Source organism: Molothrus ater, chromosome 7, assembly GCF_012460135.2.
Source record: "Molothrus ater isolate BHLD 08-10-18 breed brown headed cowbird chromosome 7, BPBGC_Mater_1.1, whole genome shotgun sequence".
NCBI lineage: Eukaryota > Metazoa > Chordata > Aves > Passeriformes > Icteridae > Molothrus > Molothrus ater.
Genome location: NC_050484.2, coordinates 37,248,097 through 37,275,197, shown reverse-complemented (window position 1 = coordinate 37,275,197; position 27,101 = coordinate 37,248,097). Strand labels below are relative to the sequence as shown.

The 27,101-nt window shown below is 50.1% G+C and overlaps 2 protein-coding genes across 3 annotated transcripts in view; both read right to left on the bottom strand.

Annotated features, from left to right (window-relative positions):
• The window catches only part of KCNJ3 (potassium inwardly rectifying channel subfamily J member 3), a 35,891-nt gene extending 21,732 nt beyond the window's left edge, over positions 1-14,159 (bottom strand). Inside the window, exons 1-2 of the mRNA XM_036386800.2 lie at positions 13,181-14,159; positions 8,490-8,706 (exon numbers count right to left, since the gene is read on the bottom strand). Coding sequence (XP_036242693.1) covers positions 8,490-8,706; positions 13,181-13,858 — 895 coding nt within the window. The 5' untranslated portion in view covers positions 13,859-14,159. The remainder of the gene's footprint in view (positions 1-8,489; positions 8,707-13,180) is intronic.
• Positions 14,160-17,900: 3,741 nt separating this feature from the next.
• GALNT13 (polypeptide N-acetylgalactosaminyltransferase 13) overlaps positions 17,901-27,101 on the bottom strand; it is a 50,048-nt gene continuing 40,847 nt past the window's right edge. The window contains exons 13-14 of one of the 2 annotated variants that reach the window (XM_036386518.2): positions 19,725-19,881; positions 17,901-19,694 (exon numbers count right to left, since the gene is read on the bottom strand). In XM_036386518.2, coding sequence (XP_036242411.1) covers positions 19,741-19,881 — 141 coding nt within the window. In that variant the 3' untranslated portion in view covers positions 17,901-19,694; positions 19,725-19,740. Of the gene's footprint in view, positions 19,882-27,101 lie in introns of both variants that reach the window. The other variant, XM_036386516.2, reaches the window with a different exon arrangement.

Sequence of the window (27,101 nt, the reverse complement as noted above, 5' to 3'; positions counted from 1 at the left end):
TCCCAGCGCTCCAGGACAAATTCCAGCCCTCTGCCTTCCCCTTTCCCACCCCAGCATTCCCAAACCCCCGTTCCAGCCGCAGCAGGAGCTGGAATATTCCCCTTTTCCTGCTCTACTCCCCAGCTCCTGGCAGCAGGTGCAGAGCCGCAGCAGAGATGGAGTTTTGGTGCTCCCAAAATCATCATTTCCAGCTCAGCCTCCCACAGCAATCCCTGGAAAAATGGGGCTCCACAGGGAGCTCCAGAGGCTGTGGGAGCAGCAGCTCAGCACAAGGAGGCTGCTCGAGCAGAAGGAATCCTGCCTGATCAGGCGTGAGCAGGGAATTTTGGCAGAGACTGCCGCGATTTCGGCTCAGCCCCTGCTCGCAGGGATCATCCACGGGGAGAGGGAAAGGGAAAAAGGGGAAAAGGGGAAAAAGGGAAAAGGGAAAAAAGGGAAAAAAGGGAAAGGAAAAAAAAAAAAGGGAAAAGGGAAAAAAGGGAAAAGGGAAAAAAAGGGAAAAGAGAAAAAAGGGAAAAGGGAAAAAAGGGAAAGGAAAAATAGGGAAAGGAAAAAAGGGGGGAAAGGAAAAAAGGGAAAAGGGAGAAAAGGGAAAAAAGGGAAAGGGAAAAAAGGGGAAAGGGAAGAGAAGGTGAAAGGGGAAAAGGGAAAGAAGGGAAAGAAGGGGGAATAGGGGGGAAAGGGGGGAAAGGGGGGAAAGGGGGGAAAGGGGGGAAAAGGGGGAAAAGGGGGGAAAAGGGGGAAAAGGGGGGGAAAGGGGGGGAAAGGGGGGAAAGGGGGAAAAGGGGGAAAAGGGGGAAAAGGGGGAAAAGGGGGAAAAGGGGGGAAAAGGGGGGAAAAGGGGGGAAAAGGGGGGAAAAGGAAAAAAGGGAAAAAAGGGAAAAAAGGGGAAAAAAGGGGAAAAAAGGAAAAAGGAAAAAAAAGGAAAAAGGGAAGAAAAGGGAAGAGGGAAAAAAGGGAAAAGAGAAAAAAGGGAAAAGAGAAAAAAGGGGGAAAAAAGGAAAAAGGAAAAAAAAGGAAAAAGGAAAAAGGAAAAAAAAAAGAAAAGGAAAAAAAAAAAAAAAAAGGGAAAAGGGAAGAAAAGGGAAAAAGGAAGAAAAGGGAAGAGGGAAGCTCCTGCCCAGCTCCAGGTGAAAATCACTCCCAGTTTTCTCTCCTGGGCCTCCAAAGAGATCTCAGGGAGAAGAAGAGGGGGGCAGGAAGGCCTGATGCAGGGAAATTTGGGGAATTGCTGCCTCAGGCAGGAGGAGGGAGCGTCACCCAAGACAAAAGTAATGTAAGGGATGGATCCCAGGCTCCCAGGCTGCTCTGGCTTGGGAGGGACCCAAAATCCCACCCCATCCCAGCCCTGCCATGGCAGGGACACCTCCCACTGTCCCAGGGCTCCAGACTGGCCCGGGACACCTCCAGGGTGTGTTTGGATTCTTTAGGATTTTCTAAGCCTGCTGGTGTTTATATTCTTGTCATGAACTTTCTCACACACTCTATGTAAATAACTCATTGTTTTGGATTCTTTCATGGAGGAGGAGAAATCTGATGGGCTGTTGGTTTGTCCAGTGTCATTGGAGAGGTGCCACTGTCACCCTCCAACCCACGGGCACTTCTGGAAATCCGTAAATGTTGGAGTCAGCAATTTAAAAGTCCCTTTTGCCTTGAAAAGAGCAGCGTGTCCACGTTGTGTTGTTTCGTGTCCTATACTGACACCAGGGATTTGCTGTTCCAAACTCTCCTCTCCCACCAAACACTTCCCTGCATTTCCCCAGCACATTCCACCTTTTCCTCAGCTGTAAAAATCCCTTTTCCCCCCTTTCCCAGCCCAGCAGCTCCAGGGGGACAGAGGGAAGCTGGAGCTGAAGGTCCCAGTCCCAGGAAATCCCAGCTCTGCCAGGGCCAAACGTGTCTGTCCACATGACCAAAAAATATTGGATTTTCCACTGACAGATTTCCTATAACGGCAGCACTGGGAAAAGATCTGAGGGGCGTTCGGCCCTGAGAGTTTTAAAGGGATATTTTACCATGCTCAGGCTGGGCTTAAAAATGTTTAAAATAAAATAAATGCAATTTCAAAGCTGCTGTCAATATGTGAAGTGCTGAGTCCTCTTTTCCTGTCGCCCTCCCATCCAACGCACACAAAAAAAAAATCCCAAAATCTGAATGGAAAGATTAAAAACCACAAATAAATTGACCTTTAAAGGTCCCTTCCAACCCAAACCATTCTAGAATTCCCATATTTTATGTTCTTTAAAGTTGCTGAATTTGTATTGAGGTTTCTCACTGACCCTCAGAACAGACATCCAAGAAAAAAAAATCCCATTTTCAATGGAATCATCAGAATCCTGGTAATTTTCAGATCTGTCCCAGCTCTTTGTTCCCTCAAGCTGCTGCGTTCTGAGCTCACCCCCATGGATCTCAGAGAACCCTTCCTGTGGCTCCAGAATTCCAGTTTTTTCATGTTTTTAAAAGCAAAACCAGAGGAAAAGGCCTTTGATGCCATCCCTATTTCTTTAATTAAAAAGCCTGGCAGGCTCTGGAGTTCTTTAATCAGCAAATCACGGTAAGAGGTTTCCAAAATAAATTTAATGGGTTTGGAAAACGGATGCACAAACCGTTCCTGCAGGGCTTTGTCTGCTTCAGATTCCTATTAATGGCTCATTTTTTCAGGAATTTTAGCAGCTTATCAATAAATTGCAGGATAACACAAAATTATAAAGGGTTACATAATCCCAAACACATCCAGAGGCAAATCCCAGCAGGAAAATCCAGGATGAAAGTCAAATTCTGCACAGGAACAGCACCAGGAAGGCTCTGCTGACAAAGGAGCTTCCAATTCTCCATGCCAACAATGGGAAAGGAGGACAAAAGGTTTGGAAAATAAACCCTTGGGATGTTCTTCCCAATTCCAGGTTATCCTAGTAATTGTAGGGTGGAATGGGATATCCAAATATCCAAAATGTAGGGGTGGAAGAGATATCCAAAAAAACCCTGGAATGATCAGCACTGACCCTCAGGAATTGTCACCAGCTCCATTGGAGCATCTCCACTGGGAAAGGCTCCAAAACCTGGGAGCAATCCCAGTGCAGAGTGGGGCTCCTCCAGCTCCTGGGGGCTGGCAGGAACTCAGGGCACTCCCCATGCAGGAATTTGAGGTCATGGAACCATGGAATGGTTTGGGTTGGAAGGGACCTAAAATCCCATCCCATCCCATCCCATCCCATCCCATCCCATCCTATCCCATCCCATCCCATCCCATCCCATCCCATCCTATCCCATCCCATCCCATCCCATCCCATCCCATCCCATCCCATCCCATCCCATCCCATCCCATCCCCAACGCTTCCCACTGTCCCAGGCTGCTCCAGCCTGGCCTTGGGCACTGCCAGGGATCCAGGGCTCCCTTCTCCCTTTGCCCGTGGGTGATCCCAGCGAGCTCCTTTTCCCTCTTCCCTTTTTCCTTTTCCCTTTCCCTTCCCCTTCCTTTACCCTTATTCCCCCTTTCCCTTTTTTCTTTCCCTTTCCCTTTTTTCTTTCCCTTTCCCTGGATCTCACAGCTGCTCTGGGAATTCCAGCCCAGCCCTCCCCACCCTCCCAGCCAGGATTTCCTTCCCAATATCCATCTAAATATTCCCTCCTTTAGTTCAAACCATCCCAAGGAATCACCTCCACCATCCTGGGCCGGGACCCCTCCTAAAAAATCCCAGAGGAGACACTTCCCTAAACCAGGGAGGAACTCCAGGAAGGACCAGGAGCTCTCAGGGAATTCAGGAAGGATCAGGAGCTCTCAGGGAAGTCCAGGAAGGATCAGGAGCTCTCAGGGAATTCAGGAAGGTTCAGGAGCTCTCAGGGAACGCCAGGAAGGTTCAGGAGCTCTCAGGGAATTTCAGTAAGGATCAGGAGCTCTCAGGGAATTCAGGAAGGATCAGGAGCTCCCAGCTCCCCTCCTCCCTGCAGGAATTGGCTGGATCCACTTCCCACATGTTTTCCTCCAAATATTTTCCTCCCAACAGCCCAAAGCCTGGGACCAGCGAGTGTAAGGACAGCAGGAAGGGATGTGGATGTTTCCCAAAATTCCAGTTGCACTGAGCTCCATCCAGGCAGGATGAAACTGTCTGGATCCCGTGTCAGAAATGGGAATTTCCATCGGGCAGGTGGCACTGAGCAGCAGGAATCTCCCCAAACCCCTCCAGTGCCTCTGCACCCAGATTTATTGGGAATATTTCCTCATTGGCCAAACCCCCCGGGGCTGGAGCTGATCAAAGGCAAGGATTAAAGCAGGGAAAGGAAAAAACTCCTCCCAAGCTGGAGCCAACCAGGAGGCTGCAAATCCACAGGAAAAGAGAGGGGCCTCAAAGCATGGATACTCCCATTCCTAAATCCCTGCTTATGGTCAATATTGGAGGCAGAAACACCCAGAACACCCAGCACTTCTGACCCTGGCTGTAATCTGGGAGGGATTTGCAGCACAGGGAGATGGGGGAGGAATGGAATGGGAATGACCTGGGAAACAGGAAGGAAACAGGATCTTTATATGATTAAAGCAGGAATGGAATGGGAATAACCTGGGAAATGGGAAGGAAACAGGATCTTTATATGATTAAAGGAGGAATGGAATGGGGATAACCTGGGAAATGGGAAGGAAACAGAATCCTTCCATGATTAAAGGAGGAATGGAATGGGGATAACCTGGGAATGGGAAGGAAACAGGATCCTTCCATGATTAAAGGAGGAATGGAATGGGGATAACCTGGGAATGGGAAGGAAACAGGATCCTTCCATGATTAAAGGAGGAATGGAATGGGAATAACCTGGGAAATGGGAAGGAAACAGGATCTTTATATGATTAAAGGAGGAATGGAATGGGAACAACCTGGGAATGGGAAGGAAACAGGATCCTTCAATGATTAAAGGAAGGAAAGTTAACAGGAAAAAATTCCTGACAAGCACCTGCTGGAGCCAACCTGGAGGCTCCAAATCCACAGCAAAGCCAACTCAAACCATGGATATTTGGATTCCTAAATCCTTGATTATTATAAATAATGTAAAATAGAGAGGGAGAAACACATCCCTGAATGCTGATCCTGCCAGTGCCTTTAATTCCCTTTAATTCCCATCTCTTATCCCACCCCTGAAGTGACCAAGGCCAGGCTGACCTCATGGATCATCTGCTCCAACCTTTCCTGCCCACAGCAGGGTCTGGACAAGGTGTTCCAGCTGAATTCCCTCCAAATTATTCCACAAAGAGAGAAAAAAAAAAAAAAGGGATTTGTAAATTTTTAAGCTTTTTACAGGTCCTGTCAAAGCTGAGGCTGATCCTTCCAGGCCTTCATCCCAACTCCAGGTCACATTCCCAGTACCACACTCAACCTCTCCAAATCCCCAAATTAATACCATTTTTCCCTTCCCAGAGGCATCCAGGGATGTGGCCCATAGAAAATGCATCCCGTTATTCCCAATATTTAATGCCCATTTATATGCAAGGATGGCAGCGTTTGCTCGTGGATCACTGCACGTTCCCACAGGAAAACCTCTGCTTTTCCAGAGCTTTGGGCTGCCAGGGGAAGGGTGGGAGGGGAAATGCAGCATTTGCTGGGAAAAGCCTGGAACCGAGAGGAGGATCTGGAATTTCTGCAGGGTTTAAACCCACAGGGGTGTCCCCTCTTCCCTAAAAACCCCAGCATCCCTGGATGAGCTCTCCCATCCCTCAAACCCAGCCCTGCCCTCTCCTCCTCCTCCTCCTCCTCCCTTTGCTCCCTCTGGGAGATTTTCCCAACCCTTTCGTTCCCTCCTGTGTTATCCAGATCCAGCACATTTTGCTCTATTTTGCCCAATTTTCAGCTCAGCTCCCAAAAGTAGGTCACAACATTTGGAACCTTATCCCAGTTATGCTTTAAAGACTCAGAAATTGCCTTTTTTTGGGGGTTTGTTTTTTTTTTTTTTGCCCATTCCCTGTATAATTTCCAGGTTAATAATATTTCCCAAAACAAAATTTAAAATTCCAAGAGTTATTTACAAAAGAGCTTTTCTTCCCTCGCTTTGTTTGGAATTAATTTTTTGAGGAATTAAAACAAGGTCTGGTCTGCAGGTCAGGCCTGGAAGTTTTCCATGAGCTTTTCCAGGGAATTTTTATGGCAATATCACAAAATTTTTAGGGAAATAGCAGGGAGTTTATAGGGAAATATCAAGGAGACTTTAGGGAAGTGCAAGGGGGATTTAGGGAAATGTCAGGGAGTTTATAGGGAAATATCAGAGAGTTTTTAGGGAAGTATCCAGGAGTTCTGGGAAAATATCAGGAAGTCTTTATGAAAATATCAGGGTTTTTTTTTTTTTAGGGAAGTATCAAGGAGTTTTTAGGGAAATACCAGGAGGGTTTTAAGGAAGTATCAGGAAAATTTCAGGGAAATATCAGGGCGGTTCAGGGGAAATCTCAGGGAGTTTTAGGGAAATATCAGGGGGGGTTTATGGAAATATCAGGAATTTTTTTTTGAGAAATATCAGTTTTTTAGGGAAACATCAGGGAGTTTTTCAGGGAAATGTCAGGAATTTTTTATAGAGACATCAGGGAGTCTTTATGAAAACACCAAGGAGTTTTTAGAGGAATTTCAAAGAGATTTTAGGGAACTATCAGGGGGTTGGTAGGCAAAGATCTGGGGTTTTTAGGGAAGTGTCTGGGGGGTTTTAGGGAAACATCAGGGAGTTTTTAGAGGAATATCAAGGAGTTTGTAGGGAAGCATACAGAGGGTTCACTTTCCTCTCTTTGGGCTCTGGTCTCCTGTCCTGGGGCAGCAGGGTGGGAACACTGGGACTCCACAACACGGCCCCAAATGGATCAAAGCTACCCTGGACATTCCCTGTCCTGGACATTCCCTGTGCCTGGCAGCAGCTGGGAAGTGCAGGAGCACCACATCCCAGCCAGGAGCTCCACATCCCCAACCCCATATCCTGGGAGAGCCCCAAAATCCATCCCCTTGGAGAGCACAGAAATCCATCCCCCTGGAGAGAGCCCCAAAATCCATCTCCTTGGAGAGAACACCAAAATCCATCCCCTTGGAGAGACCTCAGCACCAAAATCCATCTCCTTTGAGAGAGCCCCAAAACCCATCACCTTGAAGAGAGCCCCAGTGCCAAAATCCATCCCCCTGGAGAGCAAAAAAATCCATCTCCTTGGAGAGAGCACCAAAATCCATCCCCAGAGCACCAGCACCAAAATCCATCCCCTGGAGAGAGCACCAGTGCCAAAATGCATCCCCCTGGAGAGAGTCCCAAAATTCATTACCCTGGAGAGAACCCCAGTGCCAAAATCCATCCCCTGAAGAGAACCCCAAAAATCCATCCCCTGGAGAGAGCCCAGCACCAAAATCCATCTCCTTGGAGAGAGCCCCAGAATCCATCTCCTTTGAGAGAGTTCCAAAATCCATCCCCTTTGAGAGAACACGAAAATCCAACTCCTTAGAGAGAGCCCTAGCACCAAAATCCATCTCCTTGGAGAGAGCACCAAAATCCATCTCCTTGGAGAGAGACCCAAAATCCATCCCTCTGGAGAGAGCCCCAAAATCCATCCTCTTGGACAGAGCACCAGTGCCAAAATGCATCCCCCTGGAGAGAGCCCCAAAATTCATTACCCTGGAGAGAATCCCAAAAATCCATCCCCCTGGAGAGAGCCCAGCACCAAAATCCATCTCCTTGGAGAGAGCCCCAGAATCCATCCCCTGGAGAGAGCACCAAAATCCATCTCCTTTGAGAGAACATCAAAATCCATCCTCCTGGAGAGAGCCCCAGTGCCAAAATCCATCCCCCTGGAGAGCAAAAAATCCAACTCCTTGGAGAGAGCCCTAGCACCAAAATCCATCTCCTTGGAGAGAGCCCCAAAATCCATCCTCTTGGAGAGAACACCAAAATCCATCCCTCTGGAGAGAGCCCCAAAATCCATCCTCTTGGACAGAGCACCAGTGCCAAAATGCATCCCCCTGGAGAGAGCCCCAAAATTCATTACCCTGGAGAGAACCCCAAAAATCGATCCCCCTGGAGAGAGCCCAGCACCAAAATCCAACTCCTTGGAGAGAGCCCCAGAATCCATCCCCTGGAGAGAGCACCAAAATCCAACTCCTTGGAGAGAGCCCTAGCACCAAAATCCATCCTCTTGGAGAGAGCCCCAAAATACATCCCCCTGGAGAGAGCCCCAGTGCCAAAATCCATCCCTTTGGAGAGAGCCCCAAAATCCATCCCCTTGGAGAGACCTCAGCACCAAAATCCATCTCCTTTGAGAGAGCCCCAAAATACATTCCCCTGGAGAGAGCCCAGCACCAAAATCCATCCCCCTGGAGAGAGCCCCAGTGCCAAAATCCATGCCCTGGAGAGACAGCCCAACACCAAAACCCCTCTGCAGCAAAGCCCAGCTCCAGCTGCCTCCCAGCTCTCCAGCCATGCCAGGAGCCACGGGAACCCCGAGTTCTGCGGGTCCAGCAGGGAACCCCAGCCAGGCCAGGCGCACTCACCCGTGGTCTCCACGATGCCCTCGAGGATGACGACGATCTCGAACTGCTCCGTGTGCATGCTGCGCTGGGACAGGTCGTAGAAGGGGCTCTTGGAGTCGATGACGTGGCAGATGGTCAGGGGGGACACCAGGAAGAGCTGGTCAGCCCCCGTGCTGAAGCCCACGTCCAGCTCCAGCTGGTCCAGGGGCAGGAATTCTCCCTCCGGGGTCTGCCGGGACTGCGGGGGACAAGGAGGGGACATTGGAGCTCCTGGGAGTGCCCAGGGGAGCTCGGACAGGGCTTGGGGCAGCCTGGGAGTCCCTGCACATGGGATGGGATCGAGAGCCCTTCCTGCCCGAGCAGTCCAGGATTCTGGGATTTCACCAGGTGGAATCGGGAGTTTGGGGACGCCCGGGGGAATGGGGTGAGCTTCAGGGGGAGGGAAGGAAATGGTGCAATCCCAGAAAGGCCGGGTTGGAAAAGGCCTCCAAGATCAATTCCCAACCATTCCCAGCACTGCCCCAGGTCCCCAGGTGCCACATCCCAGGCTTTACAATCCCTGCAGGAATGGGGCTCCATCCCAGGCTTTGCAATCCCTGCAGGAATGGGGCTCCATCCCAGGTTCCTCAATCCCTGCAGGAATGGGGCTGCATCCCAGGCTCTGCAATCCCTGCAGGAATGGGGCTGCATCCCAGGTTCCACAATCCCTGCAGGAATGGGGCTCCATCCCAGGCTCTGCAATCCCTGCAGGAATGGGGCTCCATCCCAGGCTCTGCAATCCCTGCAGGAATGGGGCTCCATCCCAGGCTCTGCAATCCCTGCAGGAATGGGGCTGCATCCCAGGTTCCTCAATCCCTGCAGGAATGGGGCTCCATCCCAGGCTCTGCAATCCCTGCAGGAATGGGGCCCCACCCCTGCCCTGGACAGCTGTGCCAGTGCCTGACCTTCCTTTCCCTCTCCATGGATAAATCTTTCCTAATATCCAATATTAGGAAATATTAGGAATATTAGCAAATACCTTTCCTAGCTGCAGGTTAAATTCCCACAGCACCAGCGCTGCCCTCCCTGTCCCTGGAATTCCCAGGGATCCAGCACATCCCTCCCAGCCCTGCTGTGGGACAGCTGCAGGGATCCAGGTGTTCCCAGATCCAGCTGGGATGTCACACACTCCCAGCTGCTCCCAGGGAATTCAGATGGAATTCCAGAGCTCAAATCCAGAGAAACCAAGTTTAATTTTACACCTCCCCAAGCCCCGGGAAGAATCCAACCCCAGGCAGTTCCAGAGGGAACGTTTTGCTAAGGAATGAACCCAGAGCGACTCCTTTGCTCCAACTGATGAGGGGGGAAAAGCTCAGGAATTCTGAGTGACATCCGAGCTCCTTCGGATCCCAAAAATCCATCCCAAAACTCCTATTACATCCAAAGAGGCTTGGCACAGATTTCCCACTTTGAGGCTTTGGGGTTGGTTTTGCTCCTGGCCTGAGCTCAGCAGGAAAAATGAAGGAATATTTCCCCTATGGACTGGGACTGCCAGTTCCACCCAGCTCTGCAGGAAAAGAACCTTTTCCATAACAAAAACCCTTCCCAAAGGAGACCTGACCCCGGGGGCTGCAGCTCACCTGGCACAGGTGGGAGCCAGCCTGGCAGGAGCTCTGGGGAGGAATTCCTGAATTCCTGAATTCCACATCCCTGTGCCCCAAAGCTGGGAACACCGGCCAGGCCTGGCTCTCCCTGCTGCAGCCCCTGGCTCCTCTTTGTTCCTCCTTTTCCCTCCTTGTTTTCCAATTTATTGGTTTTCTTCCCCCCCCCCCCTTTTTCCTTTTCTCCCCTTCCCCTTCTTTTTTGTTTTCCTTTTCCCTTTTTTCCTTTTATTTCCTTTTAATTTGTTCCCTTTATTTTCCCTTTCCCCCATTTTTTTAGTTTTCCTCTTATTCTCCCCCTTGTGGGTCCCTTTTATTTTCCCTTTCTCCTCTACTTCCCTTTTTCTTTTATTACATTTTTTTTGTATTTTTTTTACCCTTTCCCCCTTTTATTTTCCCATTCCTTTTATTTTCCTTTTTTCTTTGATTTTTTCCTTTTATTTCCCTTTTTCCCCTTTTTAATTTTATTTTTCCTCTTATTTTCCCTTCCACTTTCCTTTCCCCTGCTTTTTTCATTTTACTTTTCCCTTTTATTTTGCTCTTCCCCCATTTTTTCCTTCTAATTATCTCTTTTTCCATTTTTTCCCCCTTCCTTTTTTTTTTCCCCCAGGAGACCTGGCCTGGCTCTGCTTCCCTTCCAAGCACAAACCTTTCTTCTCCCATAATTCAAATCCAGGCAATTCTTTTGGAGCCACACTAAGTTTAAATCTCCATCTTTTAAAATTCCTCCTCTGGGACTTCCAGAGCCAAAAAAAAAAGAGCAATTTTCAAATGCTGAACTGGAAATTACTCATTTTTGATCTTTTATAGCTTGAAACATATGAAATTATTCAAATATATTGATACAGTATGCAAATATATATTTACATATTATTAAATACTTTAAAATAAACTGTATAAATTATATATTGTTAAATATAAATATTTATGATTGCATATTACATAAATCCACGCTATTATGTTTTAATGCTATTTTATACATTTATCCTTATAAATAATATTTAAAAATAATATTTATAATATTTATAAATCATATTCCATCATTTTAAAGGTATTAAAGGGTTATTTGGGGAGATTTTTAGGAATTCTTTCCCTCTTTGAGGGACAGACTCCCTCAAGGTTCAGGAGACCCCAACACTGGGCCCGTCCTGATCAGGAAATCACACAGGAAACAGGGATTTGGGAGAACAGGACACGGGGATCTGGGAGAACAGGACACGGGGATTTGGGAGAACAGGACACGGGGATCTGGGAGAACAGGACACAGGACACTCATCCCAAGGACAGGACATCCCCATTCCCTACAGGATATCCTAAATCCCTGCAGGACAGCCCCAGTCTCACCAGGATATCCTAAATCCCACCAGGACACTCCCATTCCCTGCAGGATATCCTAAATCCCTGCAGGACACCCTTCCAATGGAAACAGCACCCACGTTCCCTGCAGGACACCCCACCCCAAGGACAGGACACCCATCCCAAGGACGGGACACCCCATTCCCTGCAGGACACCCTATTCCCTGGAGGACATTGCCCCGAAGGACAGGATACCTCAATTCCTTGCAGGACACCCCATTCCCTGAAGGACACCCATCCCAAGGACAGGACTCCCCATTCCCTGCCCAGCCCCCTGCAGGTATCCCGATTCCCGGGGGTCCCTGTAGGATGCTCCGCGTGCACCAAACCCCCCCGAGCCGGCTCCTTCCTCCCACCCGCTCCATCCCCATCCCCATCCCCATTCCCGACTCCCATTCCCGATCCCCTCTGGATCCGCGGCCGCCGGGCGAGCCTCGGACCAGCGCCGGCTCTCCCAGCCCTCCGGGCCAGGGATGCTCCGGGGCCAGGGATGCTCCAGCTTTAACCCTGGCACTCCGCTTTCCTTGGAGCTCACGTCAATAAAGTTCAGCCTGCCCAAAAAGCTCTGGATTATGCCCGGAGCTTTCTCCTTCCCGGCTCACGGAAGGCTCGGAGCTATAAAGGATTTGATTTCCTTGTCAGGGAAACGGAGCATTTTATAGGAATCTATAAATACGCATCCCAATCCTGCGCTGAATGTAGGAATTATCTCCGAGGAGGTTGGGAATGCGCTGCTGATGGCTGAGCCCGCAGCCCGAGGCTCCGGGAGATGTTCCCTGCGCCAGGAAAACAGGGCAGGGATGCTGGGACAGCGGCAGGACCCAAAACACGATCTGGGATCATCCAGTCCGACCTCCGGCCACAGACAGGGCCACATTCCATGGACCGGGCTGCTCCAAGCCCCCGGGACGAGGGGACAGCCACGGGCAGGAGCGAGGGACCTCCAAGGGACACGGAGACGGGGTGGGATGTCCCCGGGGAAGCGGCAGTGGGGCCACGGTTCTGTCACAGAACCACGGAATTTAGGTGGGAAAAGCCCCCCAGGACCACGGAGTCCAACCATACCCAGCACTGCCAAAACCCTCACAGAATTACTGAGGTTGGAAAAGCCCCCCAAGACCATGGAATCCAACCATTCCCAGCAGTACCTGGGCCTCCATGGAATTACTGAGGTTGGAAAAGCCCCCCCAAGACCAAGGAATCCAACAATTCCCAGCACTGCCAGGGAACCCATGAAATCATTGAGGTTGGAAAAGCCACCCAAGACCATGGAATTCAACCATTTCCAGCACTGACAGGGCCCTCACAGAATTATTGAGGTTGGAAAAGCCCCCCCAAGACCATGGAATCCAATCATTCCCAGCAGTACCTGGGCCTCCATGGAATTACTGAGGTTGGAAAAGCCACCCAGGACCATGGAATCCAACCATTCCCAGCACTACCAAGGCCCTCACGGAATTACTGAGTTTGGAAAAGCCCTCCAAGGCCACCAAGTCCAACCATCCCAACCATGCCCAGCACTGCCAGGGCCCCCACGGAATTACTGAGGTTGGAAAAGCCACCCAAGACCATCGAGTCCAACCACCCCAACCATTCCCAGCACTACCAAGACCCCCACATCCCCAAGCGCCACCTCCACGTGGGATGGGGACTCCCCCACTGCCCCGGGCGCCTTTCCAGGAGGGAATTTCCCCACGGTCCCCGGGGAGCACCCACCTTGAGCAGCTTGCAGCGGATCTGGGCGGACACCATGTGGCTGTTGCGGAGGTTGCCCACGCGGAACATGAGCGTGAGCTTTCCGTCGCGCATGGAGATGGCGGCGTGCTCGCTGAACATCAGCGTCTCCGCCCTCTTCTTGGGCTGGGACATCTTGATGAACATGCAGCCGATCAGGAAGGCGTCCACGATGGAGCCCAGGATGGACTGGAAGAGGAAGAGGATGATGCCCTCGGGGCACTTGTCGGTGATGTAGCGGTAGCCGTAGCCGATGGTGGCCTCGGTCTCGATGAAGAAGAGGAAGGCGGAGGGGAAGTTGTACACGTTGGCCACGCACGGGGTGTAGCTGTCGTCGTGCGCCTTGTTGAGGTCCCCGCGCATGTAGGCGATCACCCACCACATGGAGGCCATGAAGAGCCAGGCCACGGTGTAGGTGAGGATGAAGATGAACAGGTTCCAGCGCCACTTGAGGTCCACCAGCGTGGTGAAGAGGTCGGACAGGTAGCGGCTGGTCTCGCCGCCCAGGTTGCCGTGCTGCACGTTGCAGCGCCCGTTCTTGTCCACGAAGCGCTGGCGCTTCCCGCGCGGGGCGCTGCGCGGGGGCGGGAGGCCTCCGCCGCTGGCCGAGGTGCTCACCACCTGGTACTCATCGCCCAGCTTGCGCCGCAGCGCCGACATGCTCCGCGCAGCCCCGCGCAGCGCCGCGCAGCCCGCACGGTCCGCGCAGCTCCGCACAGCCGGCAAAACCCGCGCAGCCACAACACCCGCGCAGCCACAACACCCGCGCAGCTCCGCGCAGCCACAACACCCGCGCAGCCACAACACCCGCACAGCTCCGCGCAGCCACAACACCCCGCTCAGCCGGCAAGATCCGCGCAGCCACCGACACCCCGCGCAGCCGGCAAGATCCGCGCAGCCACAACACCCGCGCAGCTCCGCGCAGCCCCGCTCAGCTCCGCACCCCCGCGCAGCCCCGCGCAGCCCGCCCGGCCCCGCCGCGCCGCGGCCGCGGAGCCTCCGCCCGGCGCCGCCGCCTCCCACGCGGAGCCGCCGGCAGCGGCCCCGGGCAGGGCGGCACCGCCCCGCGCAGCGACACCCCCCGAGCACCGCCCCGCGCACCGCCCCGCGCACCGCCCCTGGATCCCGCACCGCCCTCCGCACCGCCCCGCACAGCGACACTCCCCGCGCACCGCCCCTGGATCCCGCACCGCCCCGCGCACCGCCCGCACCCCCCGTGCCCCTGCGCGCCTCAGCGACCCCGCGCCCCCCCCGCCCTCCGCAGCCTCGGTGCGCGCCGCATCTTCATCCTCAGCATCTTTCACTTCCCCCGGCATCATCCTCCTCCTCCTCCGCATCTTCCTCTCTCCCCAGCATCCTCCCCCGGGCCTCCATCCCTCCTCCTCCCTCGGAGCGGCTCCAGCTCCCACAGAACCAACCAGGAGGGGCCGAGGAGGTCGGGCACTCTATTCTATTCTATTCTATTCTATTCTATTCTATTCTATTCTATTCTATTCTATTCTATTCTATTCCATTCCATTCCATTCCATTCCATTCCATTCCAATAATTTATTTTTGTTTTCTATTCCATTTTAATTCTTATTCTTCCTTCTATTCTATTCTATTCTATTCTATTCTATTCTATTCTATTCTATTCTATTCTATTCCATTCCATTCCATTCTATTAATTTATTTTTGTTTTCTATTCCATTTTAATTCTTATTCTTCATTCTATTCTATTCTATTCTATTCTATTCTATTCTATTCTATTCTATTCCATCCCATCCCATCCCATCCCATCCCATCCCATCCCATCCCATCCCATCTTTACCTTCATTGCATTTGATTTTAAGTTTTTGAGCTGTTTAGATCCCCACGGCAGCCAGGCAGCACTGCCAGGACACAGAGGGGACACAGCCCCTTCCACCCGGGAAGAATTCCCCTGAGAGAAGCCACAGAGCTCAGCCCTGATCCAGGACTGGTGGGAAGCAGGAAACCAGCCCCAAAATGTGGACAAATCCAGGGAATCACGGAGCAGTTTGGGTGGGAAGGGGGCTGCTGATGCTCCAAAGGGCCAGGCTGGATCCAAGGGTCCTCCTCACCCACTCCTGCTCCAGGACTGCTGCCAGCAGCTCCAGAAAAAACTTGGATCGGCAGCTTTGACCATGGGATAAAGCCCAGCCACACCTCATTTTTTAACCATTATCCCTTCACCTTCCTCAGAACAGATTCCCAAGGATTTTTTCTGGCCACTGCATTTCTATTCCAGCTTTTTTTTTTTTTTTTTGCCAGAAAATTAATTCAGTTTCTCACTTTTCTGTTTTCTATTCCCAACTTCTCCTGTTCCCCAGCCTTTTTTCCTGTGATTGACACAATGCCTGTTAATTTTCCCACCCAATTAAAGGAAATTTTGCATGGAATTCATCCCAAACTCTGGCCATGCTGCCAGAACCCTCCTGGCTCATAGATCCAGCAGCCCTGCCAGCTTCCCCTCTCCTATTTCTCCTTCCTCCATCCCTCCTGTTTTCCCAGAGGCCTCTCCCTGAGCTGGAATTGGGCAAAGATTCCCTGTGATCCATCCCAATGTGACAGTGACAATCCAAGGGGAGCCATTCCCTGCAATTACTGCAATTAAAATCCTCCTTGCTTTTAGGGGCATGAGCAGATTCCCAGCATTGCCAGCATGTTCTGCCAGCCAGGGTGGGATGAGGGAATAGTGGCAGTGGGAAAGGAGTGGTGGACATGGAACAGCGTCACCCAGAGGGTCCTGGGGACAGGAGGCTGCTCCAGGCAGCCCTGGCAGAGCTGTTCCCCTGGAATGATGGAATTCCCAGCTGATCCTGCCATGGCAGGGACATTTCCACCATCCCAGGCTGCTCCAGCCTGGCCCTGGGCACTGCCAGGGATCCAGGGGCAGCCCCAGCTGCTCTGGCAATCCCAGCCCAGCCAGGAATTCCCAATTCCCAGTGTCCCATCCATCCCTGCCCTCTGGCACTGGGAGCCATTCCCTGGCTCCTGTCCCTCCATCCATTGTCCCCAGTCCCTCTCCAGCTCTCCTGGAGCCCCTTCAGGCCCTGCCAGGGGCTCTGAGCTCTGCCTGGAGCCTTCCCTTCTCCAGGGGAGCATTCCCAGCTCTCCCAGCCTGGCCCCATGGCTCCTCTGGACTCTCCAGCAGCTCCACGTCCTCCCTGTGCCGATTATCCCACAAACCCAACCGTCCCCTGCCTGCTGCCATCCCAGCTTCCCCATCCCAGGCCCGAGGTTTGTGTTTGGATCCATTTAAACTCACCTGGGCAGGAGTTCCCTCTGGGGCTCCTTTCCCTGAAATTCCATTTCTTACCTGCAATTCCCTGATTTCAGCACCTGGAGGCTTTCCCAGGCTTTAGCATATGTGGGGATGATGACAAATGAAATTATGAAATTCATGACGTGTCCCCTGAATGAACAGATACATTCCCAAACCTGTCTCTGCCAATCCCACTGCTTGGATGTGGATTTGAGGGCAGATCCTGCTGTTTTTCCTTGGAAAAATCATTTCCAGTTTGAAATGGGAGTTGGAGCAGGCAGTCATGGCACCAGCACCAGGATATTCCTGACCTAAAAAATATCCTAATATCCCTCTGGATGAATCCCTAAATCCCTTAAATAAATGCCCAAAAAAAAAAAAAAAGGATAAATCAGATTTCCAGGGAAATGAGATGGAGGTTGGTTCCCTCTCTGTAATTTTCTGTCAATCCTAATTATTAACATTTCTGAGAAATTCCAAAAAAAAGGGGAAATACCTCCATGCCTGCATTCATCCCTCCCAAAGGGATTATTGGGTGATTCATTCCCAGGCTCCGCAGCCCATCATTAACAGGAACAGTTAATTACCTCTAAAGGCTTTAATTACCGGCAGGGGAGGCTGGGCCGCACCAGGGTTTGGTGTCACCTGCAGCTCCAACCCCCCAGACACCTGCAGGGACAACCTGGAGCAGGGAATTACTGAGAAAAGGGATTTTAGTTGGGGTTTTTCCATGGTTTTTGGACAAGGAAGCAACTCTGGATGTGGGGAATCTCATTAAATGAGTCGTTAATTAGTCCTTTTGTGATTTGGTTGATTGAAGGGCACTGCAGCAGTGTAGGATGAATTACAGAATTATGTATTAATATAGAAATTCTATTTATAAAATCCTGGTTTTGTAAACAGCTCCGGCTCTGATGTCAAGGAGCCTTGGGAAGGGACAGGGCAGCGTTTGTTGGGAGTGTGGAGCTGTCCCCCTCTGGAGCCAGGGGTGCTCCACAGGGAGGTGACACCGCCCTGTCCCTGTCCCCAGCACGTTCCCCACCTCCTCCTTCCCACCCCAGAACCCACCCAGGGCTGCGCTGTGGCCAAAGCCCTCGGGAAGGAGGTGAAACAAATAACGGATTCCTCTTGCATGGAAATTCCTGTTTAAACTTCATCCTGACGTTTTCCTGCTCTTTTTACGAAGCAGAACAAATCCTCCGCCTTTTCTGGGGGATTTTTAAACCACATTTTGTATTTTTGGAGGATGAGCAGGAGGCTAGAGATGAACCGCAATACAAGTTAATCCAGGATATTCCAGCTCCATGGATGCCCAGCAATCCCTGTCCCAGCTGAACTCCCTTCCTGCTTCCCCTTTAATGCTCAGTGTCCAGCAAATCTCCTCTGTCATTTACACCATCCATAAACCCCAGATGAATCCAGAACCAGCAGAGCAGATACAGAAAATACCAGCATTTTTAATGACCCAGTGCATTTACAGAGATTTCTGGGGAATTGTGAGGGAAATCCTGGGAAACATTTCCCCACTTACCCGTGCTGGGATCCCTGGGATTTCAGTCTCCTGAACCCTCTGGGCAGTGAGAATTCCCAAAATCCCAGCCCAGAGGGCCACAGCCGCATTTGGGGTGGCTCCCACAGGAATGTCCCTGTCCCCACATGCCAGCAGGGAGCAGCTTCTGAGGGCCAGCAGCGCTTTGGGAACAGCCACACCCACGCAAGGACTGAGCCCCCAAATTCCTGAAACCAGAAAGGAGCCCCTGTGATTCCAGGGAACGCCTGGAGGCAGAGCTGGGAGCGGATCCGGGGACAGAGCTGGGATGCAGGGACTCATGGATGTGTTGGGATGGAGGGATGGAGACCCTCCGAGCTCCAGAGGTCTCAGTTTTGGTCCTTCCAGGTGTCCCCCGAGCCCCAGGTCCAGCTCCATTCCCATGGAAGGAGGGGACAGCTCCCCCCATGCCACCCTGAGGTCCCACGGGTGTCACTCCTTCCCCTCGGCATCCGCGTGTCTCCTGCCGCCTCATCTCTTGGAATTCCTGCTGAGGTGCACTCTTGGCCTGGTTTTCCCAACGCTGGGTCCTGTTTTATCCCAGCACAACCCAGGAAGCTCTGGTGCTGTCAAATCCCACTGGGCACGAGAGAACACCCGAGATCCCCCAGGATTTCCTCCAGGAGAGCCCAGCACATCCCAGCAGCTCGGACCACACCTCCCCGGATGGCTCCCAGTGCCAGCTGGTGCCACAGGGCCCTCAGGCTGGGCCACCTCTCCGTGGTGACGTGGGACAGTGACACCTCCATACCCCAGCTTCTCCAAGGTGCCTCTGGAATCTCTGGAGTGACAGTGACACCTCCATATCCCAACTTCTCCAAGATCAACTGGTGCCTCTGGAATCTCTGGAGTGACAGTGACACCTCCATATCCCACCTTCTCCAAGATCAACTGGTGCCTCTGGAATCTCTGGAGTGACAGCAACGCCTCCATACCCCACCTTCTCCAAGGTCAACTGGTGCCTGTGGAGTGACAGCAAAACCTCCCTATCCCGACTTCTCCAAGGTCAGCTTCTGGCTCTGGAATCTCTGGAGTGACAGTGACACCTCCCTATCCCAACTTCTCCAAGGTCAGATGATGCCTCTGGAGTAACAGCAACGCCTCCATATCCCACCTTCTCCAAGGTCAACTGGTGCCTGTGGAGTGACAGCAAAACCTCCCTATCCCGACTTCTCCAAGCTCAGATGATGTCTCTGGAATCTCTGGAGTGACAGTGACACCTCCATATCCCAACTTCTCCAAGGTCAACTGGTGCCTGTGGAGTGACAGCAAAACATCCCTATCCTGACTTCTCCAAGGTCAGATGATGTCTCTGGAATCTCTGGAGTAACAGCAACGCCTCCATATCCCAACTCCTCCCAGGTCAGCTGATACCTCTGGAATCTCTGGAGTGACAGTGACAACTCCCTATCCCACCTTCTCCAAGGTCAGCTGATACCTCTGGAATCTCTGCAGTGACAGTGACAACTCCCTATCCCACCTTCTCCCAGGTCAGCTGCTGGCTCTGGAATCTCTGCAGTGACAGTGACACCTCCCTATCCCAGCTTCTCCAGGGCCAGCTGCTGCCTCTGGGGCCTGGAGCCCGCTGCCGTTGGCCCCAGCAGATCCTGGATCCCCTGGAGAGTCCCAAGGGCAGGGCGGCCCCAGGAGCCCCCCGGTGACTCTGCCGGGGCCGGGAGCGGGCCGGGCCCTGCCGGGAGCGGCGGGAGCAGCGGGATGCGGTGGGAATCACGCCGGCAGGGTCATGTTGCGCAGCAGCCACTGCTGGGCGCGGCCGCCGCCGCAGTCGCGCACGGTGGGCACCAGCCGGTCCTCGTCCGACGGCTCCGCCAGGCACTGGTTGCTGTTCAGGTGCCTCAGGGTGAGCTTCTGCAAGAGGGGGGACAGAGAATTCCTGCTGAAAACACAGCGTCCCACTGGAATTCTGCAGCCGCCATGTTTTCTGAAAAATCCCTTTGCCGGGATTTTTCTCCTGAGAAGCTGAGAGGCCTCAGAGGAAAAGAAAAACAAAATTATCTGCTGCTGTGGAGTGCAAGAGGTACATCTGGGATTGGGCTCATGGGGTTGTTTCTAATTAATGGCCAATCACAGCCCAGCTGTCTCAGACTCTCTGGTCAGTCACAAGATTTTATTATCATTCCACTCCTTTCCTTGCCAGCTTTCTGATGAAATCCTTTCTTCTATCCTTTTAGTATAGTTTTAATATATCATTTTAATATATCATAAAATAATCAATCAGCCTTCTGAAACACGGAGTCAGATTCTCGTCTCTTCCCTCGTCCTGGGACCCCTGTGAACACCACCACAGAATTCCACCCCTGGGAAATTGCAATTTCCTGGCATTCCAGGCCAGGTTTGGTCAATGGAGCAGATCTGCTGGAGCTCCAGGACAGCCCCAGCACCCTGCTTCTCCCTCTGCTGAACCAACAAACCCCTCAGCAAAGGGAAGGGAATTCCAAGGAAATCTTGTATATCCAGGACACAGCTGCTGGATGGAGGAGTTTGGTCTCCACAGCCATGGATACGTGGAATGTTTGGGACCACAGCAGGAATTTTTTGCTGCTGATGGAAATGTATTTGCTCAGTATTCCACGGAAATGCTGCTGTTTCCTTCTTGGGACACCTCCTCTGATCCCACCCCATTTCTGTGGGATTGGGAGAATTAGGAAGGCACAAAACGAATTGGAGGGAATAAAACACCACCTTTTCCACAGGGAGAACAAATTCCCAGAGAAATCCCAGGAAGTTAAACAGGAAATTCTGTCCTTAAGTAACACCAGAGAGGTTCAGTCCCAGCTGAGCTGGGAGCGTTCCCACCACCATCCCCTGGGATTGTGCCAGGGCTTCCCCACCCTCCCAGCCGGGAATTCCCAATTCCCAATGTCCCATCCATCCCTGCCCTTTGGCACTGGGAGCCATTCCCTGGCTCCTGTCCCTCCATCCCTTGTCCCCAGTCCCTCTCCAGCTCTCCTGGAGCCCCTTCAGGCCCTGCCAGGGGCTCTGAGCTCTGCCTGGAGCCTTCCCTTCTCCAGGGGAACATTCCCAGCTCTGCCAAGAACCCTGGGAATGGGGAACTTCAGGGTGGAAATCCTGTCTGCAGATCATCCACTGGAGCAGAGCTTGATTTTATGGCAAGGGAACAAACAGGGAAAACCAGGATGGGCAGGAAAATCCCGGAGCTCTCAGGAAAGGAGGAATTAATCCCAAAATTCATCCCAAACAGCCCAGGCTGATGTCAAACCTTGGGATCTCCTCAGGGATAGAGGGGCTGGAATGGTGGGAGACGCTTGAGGTCTTGGGCTCACCCAGGAGGATAAATATTGATAGAATATTAAAAAAAAATTACATAAATTAAATAAATTATAGAAAAATATTATAAAATAATATAAATTAATATAACATATAAGATTATAAAGAATATAAAAATAATATATTAAATAATATAGATTACTATATGTTATGTACAATATAACCAAATATAAAAAATAGTATAGAATACAAAATTAAAGGGACTAAAAATAGATTAAATAATGTAATCTAGAATAATATAAAAGATGTGATATACAAAATAATATACTAATAATATAGCACCCAATAATATAAAATATAAATTAAAATAAAATAAAACAATAATACTCCTAACTGAAGGAAAATCAGGAATTATTTTCACAAGAGTCTGATGCTCTCAGGGCTCATAAACACCATTTATGTTCATTATTTATAATATTTCTATATAATGTTATATTTACTGAAAAATACAGCGTTATGCTTATATATTACAGAATAAACATATGGGCGTTTATGAGTGTAAATAATATATATATAAATTCTATATATTTTAATTTTATCTAGAAATACAAAATTAAAAAATAAATACACATATATATAAAAAATTAAATATATATAGATATAAAGAAAGACTTTTTTCTAGTGTTCCAACTAAACTGGTGGGAAATTCCAACAAGGAATTTGGTTTTCCTACCACCCATCTCCTTGTGCTACTCCACTGAATGGGAAGAACTCAATGAAAAGTACAGGGAAAAAAAAATCTATTAAAAAACCAAATTCTAGGAAAATTCTACGAAAAGTCTGTGGATAATCCTAGGAAAAGTGGAACCTTTTTGAGAAAATATTTTGCAACTGGAATTAGTTTTATGTCCTGGAATAGGAACCAAATCTTCAGCTCCTGCAGATTGGAACAATCATGGTGACAGCAAGAGATCAAGGGAGTTTAATTCATCCAAAATCAATTAAAACTAACAATAACTAAGACTAATAATTACTAGTAACTAATAACTATTAAAAACTACAAGAGCTAACACTAAACATCTTTTCTATCATACAGCTATAAAATCCTCTTCTGTCTTGTTTTATAGGAAAAAATTGATATGAAAAATTATATTAAATTATATGAAAATTCTATGGGAAAAAGATTAGATTTTTATGAAAATTCTATCAAAATTGTATCAAAATTCTACAAAAAATTATATCAACATTCTATGAAAACTCCATGAAAAACTATACAAAATAACTGTATAAAATTCTGTGAAATAACTGTAAGAAAATTCTGTGAAATAACTGTATGAAAATTCTATGAAATAACTGTACGACAATTATATGAAAAAAGTGTCAGAAAATTATATGAAAATTCTACAAAAGATCCATGAAAATTTAATGGAAAATTCCATGGAAAATTGCACGGAACGATGAAAACTGTGTGAAAAAGCGTTTCAAAAATTCTCGTAAAATTCCCTGAAACACTCCATGAAGATCTATGAATCCCATGAAAAACGAACAGCGGCGAAACCGCCAAAAAAAAAAAAAAAAAAATTTCAAAAGTACAAAAAATTCCACCCAAAACTAAAACAAGACAGAAACTCCACCGGGCTCCTCCAGCAGAGCCCGGAGCAGGAAGATTCCCTGGCAATTCCTTACCACATCCCAGCTCTCCTCCCAGTCCCGACGGCCCTACAGGAAGTAATCAGTGGGGCTGGAGTAAACCTTCCTAAAGACTTCCAGGCGGGAGTAATTCCTGAGGCTCCAGGTCTGCAGGGCGCTCCCGTCGCAGGCCTCCACCGTGGGGCCCTGGGAGCCGTCCTCCACCCTGCCCAGCGTCAGGCACGACTGCGTGATGATGTGCAGGAACGTGCGCCTCTGGAAAAGCGGGAGCGGCGCGGAAAACCGGGAATTGTTCACGGAGAGCGGGATGGGAACGCGCCGGGGACAGGCGGGGATGGGCGGAGGGGAATTCGTGGGCTGGGGATGAATCGCACACAAAATCTCCTCCCTGCTCTGGAGAGCGTTCCCATGATCCAGGCTGTGGCTCCCAATCCCCTTCCCCCTGCCCTTGGATTGCTGCAATTCCCCATTGGGAAAATCCACAGATGGCGTCTTCCTAGCAATATCCCCAAACTTCCACCTTGCTCTTGAGAGCATTCCCATGATCCAGGCTGTGGCTCCCAATCCCTTTCTCCCTACCCTTGGATTGCTATTCCCCATTGGGAAAATCCACAGATGGCATTTTCCTAGCAATATCCCCAAACTTCCACCTTGCTCTTGAGAGCATTCCCATGATCCAGGCTGTGGCTCCCAATCCTGTTCTCCCTACCCTTGGATTGCTATTCCCCATTGGGAAGATCCACAGATGGGGTTTTCCAAGAAATATCCCCAAACTTCCACCTTGCTCTTGAGAGCAATTCCCATGATCCAGAGTGCACTGTAGCTCATTCTCCCTACCCTTGGATTGCTGCAATTCCCTGCTGACAAGATCCTCTTGCAATCCACAGATCCACATATTTGGGATATTTCTATCCAATTTTCTATTGGATAAAAATATCCCAAAACTTCCACCTTGCTCTTGAGAGCATTCCCATGATCCAGACCAGATTGTGGCTCCCAGTCCTGCTCCTCCAACCCCTTGGATTGGGACTACTCCCTACTGGGAAGACCCAGGCATAGATGGGGTTTTCCTAGCAGAAATATCCCAAAACTTCCACCATGCTCTTGAGAGCATTCCCATGATCCAGATTGTGGCTCCCAATCCCCTTCTCCCTACCCTTGGATTGCTGCAACTCCCTGCTGGGGAGATCCAGGAAGAGATGGGGTTTTCCTAGCAGAAATATCCCAAAACTTCCACCTTGCTTTTGAGAGCATTCCCATGGTCCAGAGTGGATTGTGGCTCCCAGTCCTGTTCTCCCTAACCTTGGATTGCTGCAATTCCCCATTGGGAAGATCCAGGCAGAGATGGGTTTTGTTCTGCACAAATATCCCAAAATTTGCTCCATGCTCTTCAGCCCATTCCCAAGATCCATGTTGGAACGCAGCTCTCAATCCTGCCTCTCCAGCCCCTTGGATGGCTGTGATTCCCCACTGGAAAAATCTGGGCACAGATGGGGTTTTTCCTGCAGAAACCACCCTAAACCCCATTTGGGAATTACCCAGTTAAAACCAGAATTCATTAAACATTGATGAGGGTTTGTTTTTGTGGGTTTTTTTGGTTTTTTTCCCCACAATTCCAGCTGTTCCTTTCCAGTGCCAATTCCAGGTGGGGTGAGATGAAGGGGAGCTTACACTTCCCTAAATTCTCCCCACTGTCACCCCACCATTGAGGTGGAATGCTCTTCCCACATCCCTCCCCCGCTCCTTTGCCATGTTTTTGGCTTGGGAATGGAAAAAGTGACATGAAGATAAAGGAGCCACTAAAAATACCAGAGCCCAGTGTCCCTAAAATGTCACTTGGAGTCACGGGCAGGGACAGCACTCCCTGTTCCCTCCTGTCCATCAGTCCCTCCAGGGAGAGCACAGGTCCATCAGTACAGGACTCGGAATTCTCTCTCTGCTGTTCACAGGATATGAAATATCCAAAGGTGGCAGATTCCCTCACATGGGGATAAACATCAGTGTGGGAATCTGAGCAGGCTTTTCTTGGTACGTGGATTCATGGGATGGTTTGGGGTGGAAAGACCTTAAATCCCATCCCATCCACCCCTGCCATGGCTGCTCCAAACCCCAGTGTCCAGCCTGGCCTGGGACACCTCCAGGGATCCAGGGGCAGCCCCAGCCCAGCCAGGAATTCCCAATTCCCAATGTCCCATCCATCCCTGCCCTCTGGCACTGGGAGCCATTCCCTGGCTCCTGTCCCTCCATCCCTTGTCCCCAGTCCCTCTCCAGCTCTCCTGGAGCCCCTTCAGGCCCTGCCAGGGGTTCTGAGGTTTTCCTGCATCCTTCCCTTCTCCAGGGGAACATTCCCAGCTCTCCCAGGCTGGCTCAGGGAGAGGGAAGCTCTGGAATGTTGGAGCAGCAGCTATGGAGAAGCTCTGAGCGAGGGCACTGCTACAGGAGCTATTCCAGGGATTGGGATTTGGCACAGGGATTGCACCAGACTTACCTCAAAGCTATACTCCCATTTCCCAAAATACTGAGGGAAGGGAAGACAGGAGGAAAGCAGAGTCAGTGATCCAAGGAACATTTTTTGTGCAGCCCCTCAGCTCTCCCTGGATGGAAATCCCACAACTTTGCAGCGACACCGCAACCGGGGACAAACAGTGGCAATTATCCAGGAAAAAAAATCCTGGAATTCTGAGTGGGGAGGGATCCACAGGGATCACTGATCCAAACCTTGGGCCTGCCAGGATATCCCAACAAGCCCATCCTGTCCCTGAGAGCCTTGTCCAAACACTCCTGGAGCTCTGGCAGCCTTGGAATAAACCCTGAGGGATCTGTCAGGAATAAACGCTGAGGAGCTTTTCAGGAACAAACCCTGACATCACCACCCATCCACAAGGAATTAAACTCCTTTCCCATCAGCTGTGACACATTTCCAACTTCATTTTTTCCCTGGATCCCTTTGTGCATGTCACGTCCCAGGATCTCATCCTTCTCCACATCCAGAGGTTTCTCCAGATGTCACAATGGGAATCACCAGGTGTGGGAGCCTGGAATCTATTCAGTATTTAAATACCACAAATTAAATTAGAAAATTATAAATATAGTAGCAGGAAATCATAGAAAATTCCATGAAAATCCGTCAGAGAAACCCCTTTTTTGGATTATTCCATGTCCAGCTGTGGCCATGTTGTCCATTGCCAAGCCAGAATTCCTAAAAATTCCTAAAAACCACTCAAAATCCCTCCATGCAATGCCTAAATAAGCAAGGTAAGGAAAAATCAGTGCAATTCCACTGGAAAATTAAATTAATGAATACAAGGGATCCAGGAAATATCCTGTAATTGCTTCTCTTGGACGAAAAAATTGGAATATCACAACTGGTTGTTTTCTTGGGAAAAAAGTCCTGGGTATTAGGAATGTTTGGAGGTTAATAATACACTAACAAATATATAATAATGGCAATAATGAAATGAAAGGGAAAATGGGCAGCTGAAACCTGAATATTCCAAGGAAAATTGGCAATAAAAAGCTTTGCTCAGTAAATCCAGGGACAGGGAATGCAATGGGATGTTTTCCAGGAGAACAAGCAGCCAGTCCTTGGAGATGCCATAAAACCATGGAGTATTCCTGTTTTAGGAGCTCCACCTCATGGCCGAGCTGGGATTTACACAATTCCTGGGAAATTCTGCTCAGTTTAAGGGAAAAACCAGCACATTCCCTGTGTGCATTTTATTGGAAGAATTCCAGCCTTCCATGCAGGAAGGGTGGAGGTGCCCAAGGAATTCCTGGATGTAGCTGGGCTGGGGACAAGGTGGGGATGGGGCACAGCTTGGACTTGATGACCTGGGAGGGCTTTTCCAGCCTCAGGGTGGACACCAGCAGGAATTTCCCCATGGAAAGGGTGACACTGTCACATTTTCTGGAAAAATCTCTTTGCCCCCGATTTTCTCCTGGAAAGCTGAGAAGCCTCGGAGAAAAAATGAAAACAATAATTATCTGATTTGCTTCTCCTGTGTTTTGCTGCTTTGGAATGTGGGTTGGACACTGTCTACCAAATGGTCATTGTTTCCTTCGTTCCGTGTGAATTGTTTTTATTTATTGGCCAATTATGGCCCAGCTGTGTCAGGGCTCTGGAGAGAGTCACCAGTTTCCATTATTATCTTTTCAGCCTTCTGTCTGTATCCTTTCTGCATTCTTTAGTG